The 11,511-nt window shown below is 38.2% G+C and overlaps 1 protein-coding gene across 1 annotated transcript; it reads left to right on the top strand.

Annotated features, from left to right (window-relative positions):
- The first annotated feature begins 244 nt into the window (after positions 1-244).
- Positions 245-11,295, top strand: LOC128831961 (transthyretin). Its single transcript, XM_054018932.1, has 4 exons — positions 245-363; positions 1,330-1,469; positions 9,579-9,714; positions 11,028-11,295. The coding sequence occupies exons 1-4, from the start codon at positions 295-297 to the stop codon at positions 11,133-11,135; spliced, it is 453 nt and encodes a 150-aa protein (XP_053874907.1). The 5' UTR covers positions 245-294; the 3' UTR covers positions 11,136-11,295.
- Positions 11,296-11,511: the final 216 nt, after the last annotated feature.

Below are 11,511 nucleotides of genomic sequence, written 5' to 3'. Positions count from 1 at the left end.
CTAACAGCCTAATCTCCCCAGGCAAGGTTCATGTTTGTGTGGGTTACTTATTCTCTTAGCTCCAATCATCCTGCAGTCCTTCCACATGCAAAAGTCCCATTGACTTCAGTGGCAGTTCCATGTATGGAATGACTGCAGGATTGGATTGTTTACTAAGTAAATAATCAGAATCAGCAGGTTTGAAGTCATATGGGCATCAGATAAGCAGCCTGTTTTGTGGTAGGCTTGGGTATAAAATCCCAAATCCCATCAGCTTCTAGCTGCTGGCACAGAGGCTCACTAACAGCAAACAGAATGGCCTTTCATTCTGTGCTTCTCGTTTTCTTAGCTGGACTGGTATTTCTTTCTGAAGCTGCACCACTGGTAAGTATTTTCGCATTGAAGGGGGAATTAAAATGATTGCAAATAGCATAAACTCTCTGAATACAAGCACACACATCTCTTTTATATTTATGCATTTCTAGCCTAAAACCAATTCCTGCAGCCATTGCTATGCTACAATGGTCTGGTACTGCCATTTTTCTCATGCGTTTCCTTGAAAATTTACAGTAATAGTTAAAATAAAGTCAATTTTGGGATTCAGCTATCTATTATTTCAAAGGTCTTGGGGCTCATTTGCTTCAGTGAGGTTTTGTGGTTAAAGTAAGGGGCTGGGATCTAGAAGATTTGGGCTCTATTCCTGGTTCTGACAGTGATGTTAGGCAAGTCCCTTTGATTCTCTGTGATTCAATTTCTATATCTGTAAAATGGGGATAATTTTACCTTCCTCACAAGGGTGTCGTGAGGCTTAATTGTTTACTCCTTATAAAACAGTGCAAGATCCTCAGATGGGAGATGCTATTGAAGCATTACTAAGAATTAAACACAGTATAGCAAAGTTGGAGAAACCAATTTCCTCCCAGCCTCAGAGATATTTCTAAGGCAATGATGCTGTTTATCAGAAGCAGAGGCTGTGGTGATTGGCAAGAACAGATACTCATTATTTTCTTGTCCTTTTTCTGACCTCATTTAAAGACACATCCTTAATTAGCATGTTGTTTTCCAGAGCTATTTATTGCCTTAAACTATATCTACATATTTATTATGCAAGCTTTCCCTGAAGTAGTACAATGTACCCAATCTAAGATTATTCTGGCATGAGAAACATCTATTTGTGAACTATATTGTGTTTAAAATACTACTTTGCTTGGAATGTGCCCTCATGTGGTCGTTAAACGTGGCAAGTGTGGCTTTTCTGCTCTTTGGAAGAAGATTTCTAATTCTAATAGGCATGTTGAACATGCCCTATATAATTTGCTGCACTACAAAAACCTTTTTTACTTTCTCAAGGTTTCCCATGGGTCTGTTGATTCCAAGTGCCCTCTTATGGTGAAAGTTTTGGATGCAGTTAGAGGAAGTCCAGCTGCCAATGTAGCAGTTAAAGTGTTTAAAAAGGCTGCAGGTGGAAACTGGCAGGACTTCGCTACCGGGTAAGTTCTGTTGTGCTATGAAACTTTCAAGATGTCTTGAAAGAACAAAATGAGATATAAAGGGGATCCTAACTGGAAGATCAACTTATTTTGTAGCTAGTCCCTCTTACTTTGTAAAAACGCATATGGGGCCTGATCTGAAGCCCCATGAGTTCATGGGATTAGACCCATGGTGAGAATATATACTAGTAGGGAGAGTTACTTCAAGTTGTTCATTTTACCTTAGTGAGGGAATATTTTAAATTTTTCTCCTAGTTTTCAAAAGGTGCAGTTGTACCTATGTTTAAAAAAACCAACAACCTGTGAACCTGACTTTCTATATAATTCAGGGTAACCATCTTGATATACAGTAGGTCCAGAGCTTTATTTGTAGAGGAGGAATCCAGGCTCTAAACTTTGTTAGAAAGCCCTAAACATGCACACAAGAAACGCCCTTTCCTACTGCTTTCATTTACACAAGTGTAAGTCAGGAGAAACTCCTTGGACAATGTTACACTGGGGTAACCAAGAGCAGAAGAGGGTCCACAACGTTTGTGTGTTTTTATTTATGGCACTTATATTGCACATATTACTGTGGTATTTAAGCAGCTCACAACCTTTAATGTATTTATCCTCAAAACACCCCTGTGAGGTTGGGAAGTACTATTATTCCAATTTTACAGATAGTGAACTGAGCCACAGAGAGATTAAGTGACTAGCCCAAGGGCACACAAGCAGCCAGGTCTCCCAAGTGAGCACCCTCGCCAATAGATCTTCCTTAATATCTTTTGCTAAAGATTTTGAGACACTATTTACTTCTGTCTGCAGCACTGAGACCTTTGTTTGCCTCTGTCTCTAGGTATTTCACAAACAAGCCCCACATGTACTATACAACATAGCTGAACAGATCTGCAGAAACTTCCTAGAGCCAATCTAGGAACAAGCAGCATTCAGAAGGGATTTAAAGAGCAAAATCCTGTATAAAACTTAATATTTTTGCCAAGCTTCTGATGCAGGATGATGGGATAAGTCTATTGATCTGTAAAAACCACCGTATGCTTTTCTGCCATCATTAGGAAAACTATATTCTTTTCAAAATATGTGAGTAGTTTTTTAAAGCATACATAACATGATTATATGCAATCTGCAGAGGACCGAGATAAATACTATCATCCCTTAGCTGTGTGATATAACAGTTGAGACTGTAACATTGTTCTTAATTGCCATTTGGGGATATATCCTGCAGCTTTTATGAGCCAGTAGCTTCCACTGAAGTCAATGGAAACTACAGGTGTTCAGTACCACTGAAAATCAAGTCACTCTTTTTTAGGCATCTAAATATGAATTTAGGAGACTAACTTTAGACACACAAATTTGGAAATTTTTGCCTGGGAGAGTAGTAGGAAGAATTATAGTCTAGTGTTTTTGTAGAAAGTCCACTAAACTGTATTCCTTCCTCTATTCCATGACCTGAATGGCATGGTGTTAATTCTTCCCTGGATATTTGGCTACTGCCGTGCTACTTTCAAACACGCTACTTGTTTGATCAGCTGACAAATTTTGAGACATTTTATAACCACTGGGCTTGTAGTACTGTTAAGTTATTTTCTATTTTAAACAGATCTATGTTTACAAGACCTAACTTGAGCCACAAGACCTGGTTAATAGTGGTTCTAGACCAGGGTGGCCAAACTTACTGGGCCTCTGAGCCACATACAACAATCTTCAGAAGTTCAAGAGCTGGGGCACACCTGCCAGGAGCTGGGGCTTCAGCCCCCCAGGAAGTGCCTGGCAGAGCTCGATGCTTCAGCCCCACTCCTGCTGAAGCTCCGAGCCCTGACAGGTGCACTCCACAGGGCTGAAGCCCCAAGACCCTCCTCCATGCTGGGCAGAAACCCATACCCCACCACCCCACTGCAAGGCAGACATCCTGAGCCCCCTCCCAGGCTGGTAGGTGGAGAATGGGAGTGGGCTTGGGGTGGGGTTCCATGAGCCACACTTTAATGGTAAAAGAGCCACATGTGGCTTGCGAGTCATAGTTTGGCCATCCCTGTTCTAGACCTTAAGTATAAAACCCAATTAAAAGCAAGTGTGCCAAAGTTGCAAATATTTTGCATAATTCAGAAAGTAAAATAATAATTTGACCAATGCCAAGAAGTGGAGAATTTGAAACTTGATGTTACTCAACATTGTTAGGATGACCCCTGCTCTGCTATTACATTGATTCCGAACGGGTTTTGTTGTTGGTTTTTTAATTGTTGTCCCAGGGATACAGGAGTTTAGCAGACTGTAACAACAAAACTACTAATAGGTTTCCCATCATATTTATTTTGATAGAGCCTCTGACAGTGAGAGACTCACAGGAATGGATGTTTTCTGTATTAGTGGCCCATTTACTCCAGCTTTCACTGGGACAAACTTTCATCGTGTTTGCCTACTGAGTAACTTAAAATCAAACTAATGCCTGTGTCCTTGTTCCTCTGCTTTAGTGTAAATGAATGAAATGTAACTCTGGCAGTTCAATTTAGGATACCATTACAGTGAGATGAAAAGGAAATTGGCGGCTAGAGAACTTGTTAAACAGCAGCAGTCACAAGCAAAAGATGCATTTCTCCTTTACTTTGTGTTAAGGATGCATAGCTATCTGGCTGCCTCTGCTTGTGATTTAGTGAACTCACCAATGTGCTTGCCCAAAACAGCTGTCAGTCAAGAAACAACAGAGAGTCCTGTGGCACCTTAAAGACTAACAGATGTATTGGAGCATATGCTTTCGTGGGTGAATACCCACTTCGTCAGAAGAAGAATCTCTCATTATATATATACACATAAAAAAGTTAGCAGGACTCTAAATGGCCAATCATTTAATTTATCCAAATCTAAAACTTAGATTTTCTAAGAAAGTTCTTTAAGAACCATAATTTATTTTATTGATAATTTTGAATTTACTACAGCTTTTTAAACTAAAGTAAAAAAAAGTCTTTGGATTATTTGATCAGTTTTGATCATCTTAATCATTGTAAAGCATTCTACAGCATCCCTATAGAGGATTCTACCATATAAATGCATGTTGCTGTTGAAATGTGTGAAAAATTTTGACCAACTCTAATGATTTCCTCTCAAAAATATGAGTGAGTCAAAATCAAAAGGTTTGCCAGAAAATATTGACTAAATTTTTCAATTATCCAGTTGGGAGAATTGAGCCAAAAAGTGTTATTTTGAATCACCATTTCCAAATGAAAATGTCATTGATCTTGTCACATTGTTTCAGTCAAAATGTCATTTTTTGATTGTTTTGACATTTTGGGAATTTTTCAAGTCACAAAATTTTTCAATATTTTGGCTTTACATTCCAACACTCCAATTAAGAACAGAAATTAACTTTGAAATGTCAAAATTTCCCCTGTGATGAAAATTTTGTTTTCTGAACTGCTCTAGTTATAATGTCCTGAAAAGATTCCCTCCTGTATTCATGACCAGAACTTTGGACCATCAGAAAGAAACCCTACAAATATTCAAGTCTAGGTTTTAAACAAGACCCAATGCATGATGACAGAAAAATTTACCTCACAGACCTTCTGAATATCTGGTTACAATCAATAGATACATCCGTTCGGAAGTGTTATTTTTGCTGGTGTGTTATGCTAAGGCTATGGCAGTTAGAGTGTATATAGGGGGAGGTGCCCTTCTCAGGGTGTCCCTATAAGTATGAATGATTCTGTCTCTTAATATTACACTTTAGTGTATTAAGAAAAGCACCTTGAATTTGGATTAACAGTATTTAAAAGGCAGGAGGAGAGTTAGAATACAACAAGTGACTTCATTAAGAAGCTTACTTCAAACTGAGTTTAACTGAAAATACGCAAGGAAAGCTAATTTCAGCTGAGTACTCAGGAAGAAGTATGGTCTAGTTGTTCAGGAGATTGGGAGTCAGGTAACTATTTAACTCTTCACTTGACTGTCTTTGACCTAGTCACTTGTACCCTCTGTGCCCACATACTTTTGCAAATACAGCCCCTATCATATATTTTAGCAATTCCCTTTGCCAAAATTAGTTCTTTTGTGGGTTAGGGTTTGAATTTTGAAAATAAGCTACTGCGTATGCATTTGAATTAGTTTATGTCACAAATTTTACTCTAAAGCACTATTTCATTCTGTTGAATAAGGTCCAAATGAATAGGATGCCTGTAAACATTTGAGGGCATAGTTTAATTTCAATACAGCATATGTCCCATGAAGAGGATAAATGACATTGATTTCAAGGGTACTTTACACTGAGCAAATTACATAAACCCCAAGACAGCCTGAGTGTAGGTAATAAAAAGACTTTGGTCACCATACACAGCTTTATAATGGAAATGTCCGAGATAATGTAATTGGAACAGGTTTTTGAGCTCTACTAGCTACTATTTTACCTTCATCCATAAAAGATAATAACACCCTTGAAACAGCTCCCTGCATTCCTTATGTGCAAAGTGAAAATGTCTTATTTTCGCTCTCCTTCCTTCCATCCCCAATACATATGATTAAAACATTTTTCTAAAGAAATTCAGACATCTGTTCTCCATGAGATGTCTGGAAAACGGGGAACATGAAGTTACAAATTACCCTGAAGGTATCTTAATCTTCAGAAACTCAGTGTGACAATTAAGACAAAAAAGAGTTTAATATTCAGTTATGCTTAATCAGGTAACCAAACTGGAGATCCAGCCCCTGTGTTTCTGCACCGTCAAGCATGCAAGTGAATAATATGTCCCAAGGAAAATGGTGGACATATCATTTGAGATATGCAAAATAAATGCAAAACCGATTAATATTTTTTTCTCCGTTAGGCAGAACCTGTTAAACTAAGAGTATAAGTCAGTTTCACACTCACAGAGGTTTTGTTTACAATCTGTTGATTGAGGCCTTGAGGAACTATACCACTACAATGATTAATAATAATAATAAATGCTGCTAGGTCAGGGACCTGGTTACAGTTCAGCAGTCTCCTAACCTGATTACAAAATTGTTCCGGTTTGTTGCACAGACTGGTCTAGCTCTAGTCCGGTAATTAAATATGGTTATGGTCCAGACTACAAGGAACATTGGAACCATGCTTGTAACCAGACCAGGGGACAACCAGGTTGTAACCAGGCTTCCTCTTTGATTATATTTGTGTTATAAACATTGGGCTCATAGGGTGTGATTGCAACTCCTGTGCTCATACTCTTAGATAAACAATTGCTGTTTTTCACTGGTGCAACAGAGACTTTTTTTTTTTTAATTCAACCCTTAATTTGAAAGTGGTGTCTCCATGGCTGAAGAAGGCCCACATGCTATGTTTTTGCCTCTTCATCAGATGGAGAGCAAAGAGTGGATGGAGGGGCTCCTTATAAACACAATCTATACTCAGATATTTACAATTCTCCTTTCGCAGGGCCTAAATTAGGGCAAACTTCTGCATCAATGAAGTCCCCTAGGAGTTTTGATATTGACTCTTATGAGCACAACATCAAGCACCTAAGGATTTTTTCTTGGTACTACTAACATACACTTGGCTATAGGACTGGGAGCAACTTGCTTGATGCAAAATTCCCTGAAGCTCTAGAATGGTGGAAATGCCACTAGATGTATACTCAAGGTGGGATTTTCAAAAGAACTCAGCATTGGTCTAATTCTGAAGTTGAAGTTGAGAGCTTTGGAAAATCCCACCCTCAGAAAACTACATTATTTGTAAGTAAACACTATGCTCAGCTGCTTTTCCCAAAGATTGGGACAATCACAATTTTAACGATTTAAGTAAGACATTAGCAACCAAACCAGTAGACCAAAAGGCACTGAAGTTTGAAATACCTATGATTTCATCTAGCTTATCGCTCGTCAGCACTGGCTTGTTCACTATTTTCTATTTTTATGGATTTTATAGACAATTTATTGGCAATAAGTTAATTTTGCTTTTGATTTCATGATTGTCATGTGTCATTAACTCTTTGGTATCTGCAACACACACTTGAACCATAGTATCCAAACTCATAACATACTTCAGAAAGCTACTGTTGCCTTGCCTTCTCTTTCCCTCTGATTAGCCTCTTGTACTGTAGCCTCTTTCTATTGCTACTACACCAATGATCTTTGTGCCCAACAGGGGGAGAATAGCTCAGTGGTTTGAGCATTAGCCTGCTAAACCCAGGCTTGTGAGTTCAATCCTTGAGGGGGGCCATTTAGGGATCTGGGGCAGAAATCTGTCTGGGGATTGGTCCTGCTTTGAACAGTGGGTTGGACTAGATGACCTCCTGAGGTCCCTTCCAACCCTGGGATTCTATGGCCCTGGAATGTTTTAGTCCCAAATCCCGCTTCTGCTGGATCATGCCTAAACTAGAAATGGGGTCACATTGCAAAGTCTAAATCTGGATTCCATTTTCTCTTAAATTCTGTGTTGTTCACATCTGAGACATATTGATTCTGTATATTATAAAATTACAGTCTAACTGCAAAATTCAATTTGGACCCAAACTTTTCAGTGGTTGTTCTGAAGAGAGATTTTGGTTTATGCTCAATTGTTAGCTTTAACTGAAACATGGCTAGAATACGTAGGCTAGCGGGATTAAATAATTTGCATGCTCAAAACTCATAGTTGCCTACAACAAACTTCTTCAGAATCTGATCCTCTTCCTTTTGCAAGTGCAAATACCAATGAGCATTCAGCAATTATTCTTTTTTTTTTTTTTTTGGTTCACTTAATTTTAACCAACAAGGTGCAATTTATAAAAAATTAATAAATGAAATAAATTAACCTTTTTTGGGTCAGTTTACTCTAGATACAGTTTATTCCCACTGGACCAAATTGTGCCCCCCCAAAGGGAGTTTTTACATCAACTTCAAAGGAACTAGACTTTCCCCCAAGGTATATAATCCCTTTACTTTGTAATTAGAGTAAATCCTCCGTCGTTGAGATTATTTTGCATCATTGCAATTCATTTTGGTACAAAAACCACACAAGTAAAATGAAGAGGGTGTGTGGAAAGAAGAAGAAAGAGGAAACAATACAACTGATTTCTTCCCTGATCATCATTAGGCTCCTTCATTGTCTATCCCTCTCTTCCACTTCCCACTCTATGTTATCTGCCTAGATAGCCATTCTCACAGGTGGCAATAAAACTGGTGAGTCCTATTAGCTTTTCAGACTTCAGGCCAATTCTTTCTTCAAACAACATCAGGCAAGATTGTGAAGCTATTTCATCCATAAATATTTCAAGAGGAAAGGCCAAAAAAAAAAAAAAAAAAACATGTAGAAAGTAGAAAAAAGTTTTGGAAATAAAAACAGAGAAGAGGAGCAGGAGCTAGAAAACCAGCTATGTTACCATTTGAACAACCATTTTAGTTCAAAAAGATCTAGTTGCTTATACTGGCTAGATCACATCACAACTACCCATTCTTTTGCACTTTTCTGTTTTAGCCACCTGTGGTATTTTATCATAAACCTAGCTGGTGAGCTCTTTGGACCAGGGATTCTCTTCATTACTCATTTATACAGCAGCTAGCATAATGGGTCCCTGATCCTCAGTTCGACCCATACAAACTGTAATTCAATAACAATACTAAAATAGAGATTTTATTATCATGAGACCATAAGAAAATACCTTCAGGGTCATGTAAAAAGGCTTCAGTAGGCACATTTAAAATGTTTAGCCTCGTATGCGTATAACAATTAGTCAAAAGATCTTTTCCTCAAAAAAGTCTTCCTCCTTCCCTAATTTTATCATGGCAACCAGCAGGTCTCCTATCATCATGACAATCCTTTTTCTAGGCCTCTAATTTTCAGTTCCAGGGCACACTTAATGCAAGTTAAACACCAGATTAAAATAGGCCTTAGCCATAATGCATGCCATAACAGCAGCAATGATAAAGTTTTCTGCAGCCCGGGCTTGATTTGTGACGTAGATGGCTGAGCTGGTAGCAAGAATAGGCTCTGTGATGCTGGGAAGTATACGCTGCACAGAAGATAGGGAATAATTCAGATAAATAGAACCATTCAGTGGGGTCCGAAGAACATGGCTTCACATCTGTGCTACTTAACATTCCACACTGTCTACTGCCGTTATACACCTGATTGTCAAGATAAAGTGTTTACGTGGATATTTATCATCACAGGAAAACCACAGAATTTGGGGAGATCCATGAGCTCACAACAGATGAAAAATTTGTAGAAGGGGTATACAGGATTGAGTTTGACACCAGCTCTTACTGGAAGGGACTTGGCCTTTCTCCATTCCATGAATATGCTGATGTGAGTATTCCTAAATATGCCTTATGTCTAACATATTGAGCAGAGCATCTGCTTAACAAAAAAAAGTTGATATTCCCGTAATGCACAAAAAGTAGCATTATGCATTGCAGTGTTTCACCATATCATACAGCATCATCTGGACAAAAACTGCAATACATACAAAGAGTTCCTTTGTAAGTTAATGGGCCAAATTCTCTGCTAGTGTAAATGAGCAAAACTCCACTGAAGTCAATGGAGCTCTTCCCATTCACCCCAATAGAGAATGTGACCCAAATTGGTGCATTATTCAAAAACATTAAAGATTTAAAATGTTCTGCAATATGGAAATGCAAAATGGAAATCTTTGCTGGGATGGATGCAAGGCTTTGGAGCCCCATAATGAATGGCATCACCATAACAAATTGGAAAAGGTCTCTATTTACACCAGAGGCATTTTCTTGGTTTGAATAGCAACTCCAGTTTCAGTAATCTGGAAATCACTGAAATCTCTTCAATTTGATGTGTAGCCACCGAAACTCAGACATATTATCCAATATTTTTTGCCTGTGCGTCATTTGTTTGTAAAGTTCAAAGTGCATTTTTTCCCAGATCACTTCTAAAGTATGTGACAGAGAAAACTGCAGCAAACAACATCTAGGAATAAATTATAAGGGAAAGGAAAAAATATACAAGGCTTTCTGATGTTTTTCTATCCAAATTTCCAGAAGAACTGAAGTGTAATTGTGCCTTATGTTTTCCTTGGCTGACTGCCCAGCACTTCAATTTTTTTTTTTTTTTTTTTTTGTATTCTAGAATGTTTATATAGTGCTTCCAGGAAAAAAACAGCCTTATTTGCAGCTTGCCATTGAGTTCTCTTCAAATTTCCTAAAAGACTGACTCAGCTATTCTGAGAACATCTACAATACAGTGTAGATTACATTTTAAATCACAAGCTTGTTTTATGTTACTAAGGCCTGAGCCTGCAAGGTACCGAGTACGTTTCCACTGTCTTCTGAGAGCACCACACAGGATAGAGGGGTCAGGGCCTAATCCAAAGCCCAATGAAGTCAATGAGACTCTTTCCACTGACTTCAATGAGCTTTGGATTAGGCCCTGAACCCTCTAATAGATACTTAGATTGATCAAGGCATTAATCTGGTAGAATATCTTGCATCTACTTTATTAGGTTTGCATAGTTAATAAAAGATAAAACCTATAACTGAAAGAAATCAGCCGAATACTACTCCAGGGAAGACTGTATACTAAATCTAACACTGAGGTAGTTTTAGCTCATATATGTTGTGCTTCAAGCTTACAAGTATTTTCTTTTCCAGGTGGTTTTTACTGCTAATGATTCTGGTCATCGTCATTACACCATCGCTGCTCTCCTCAGTCCTTTCTCTTATTCAACTACTGCTGTAGTCAGTAACCCACAGGAATAAGTATACACTGAAATCAGCCCCAAATATCCTCCATTGATAGAATTACCATAATTTTAGGAGGAGGTTATTTCCTATAACTAATGGCATGCCTTTTTGCTACAGTAGTCTATCATTTTGTAACCTGGCTAAAAACTCAGGCAATAAACGTTTAAAGAAGAAACAGTTGTGATTTTCTCAGTGATGTTTTACTTTGTTCAGAAGGGACACATTTATGTTGAAATGCAAAAGAAACGTTGTGTAAAAAAACAACAACACTGACTGGCCACTCAGAACACATCACCCTTGACTTGGTACAGTAATCTATAACTGGGCCCCTCTCTACACTGTTAGAAAACAGATCAATTCATTGTCTTATTCCAGGGTATCTTGTGTTTGA

Source organism: Malaclemys terrapin, chromosome 2, assembly GCF_027887155.1.
Source record: "Malaclemys terrapin pileata isolate rMalTer1 chromosome 2, rMalTer1.hap1, whole genome shotgun sequence".
Taxonomy (NCBI): Eukaryota; Metazoa; Chordata; order Testudines; family Emydidae; genus Malaclemys; species Malaclemys terrapin.
The sequence above is the reverse complement of the archived record's forward strand: the minus strand, read 5'-3'. Positions and strand labels throughout refer to the sequence as shown.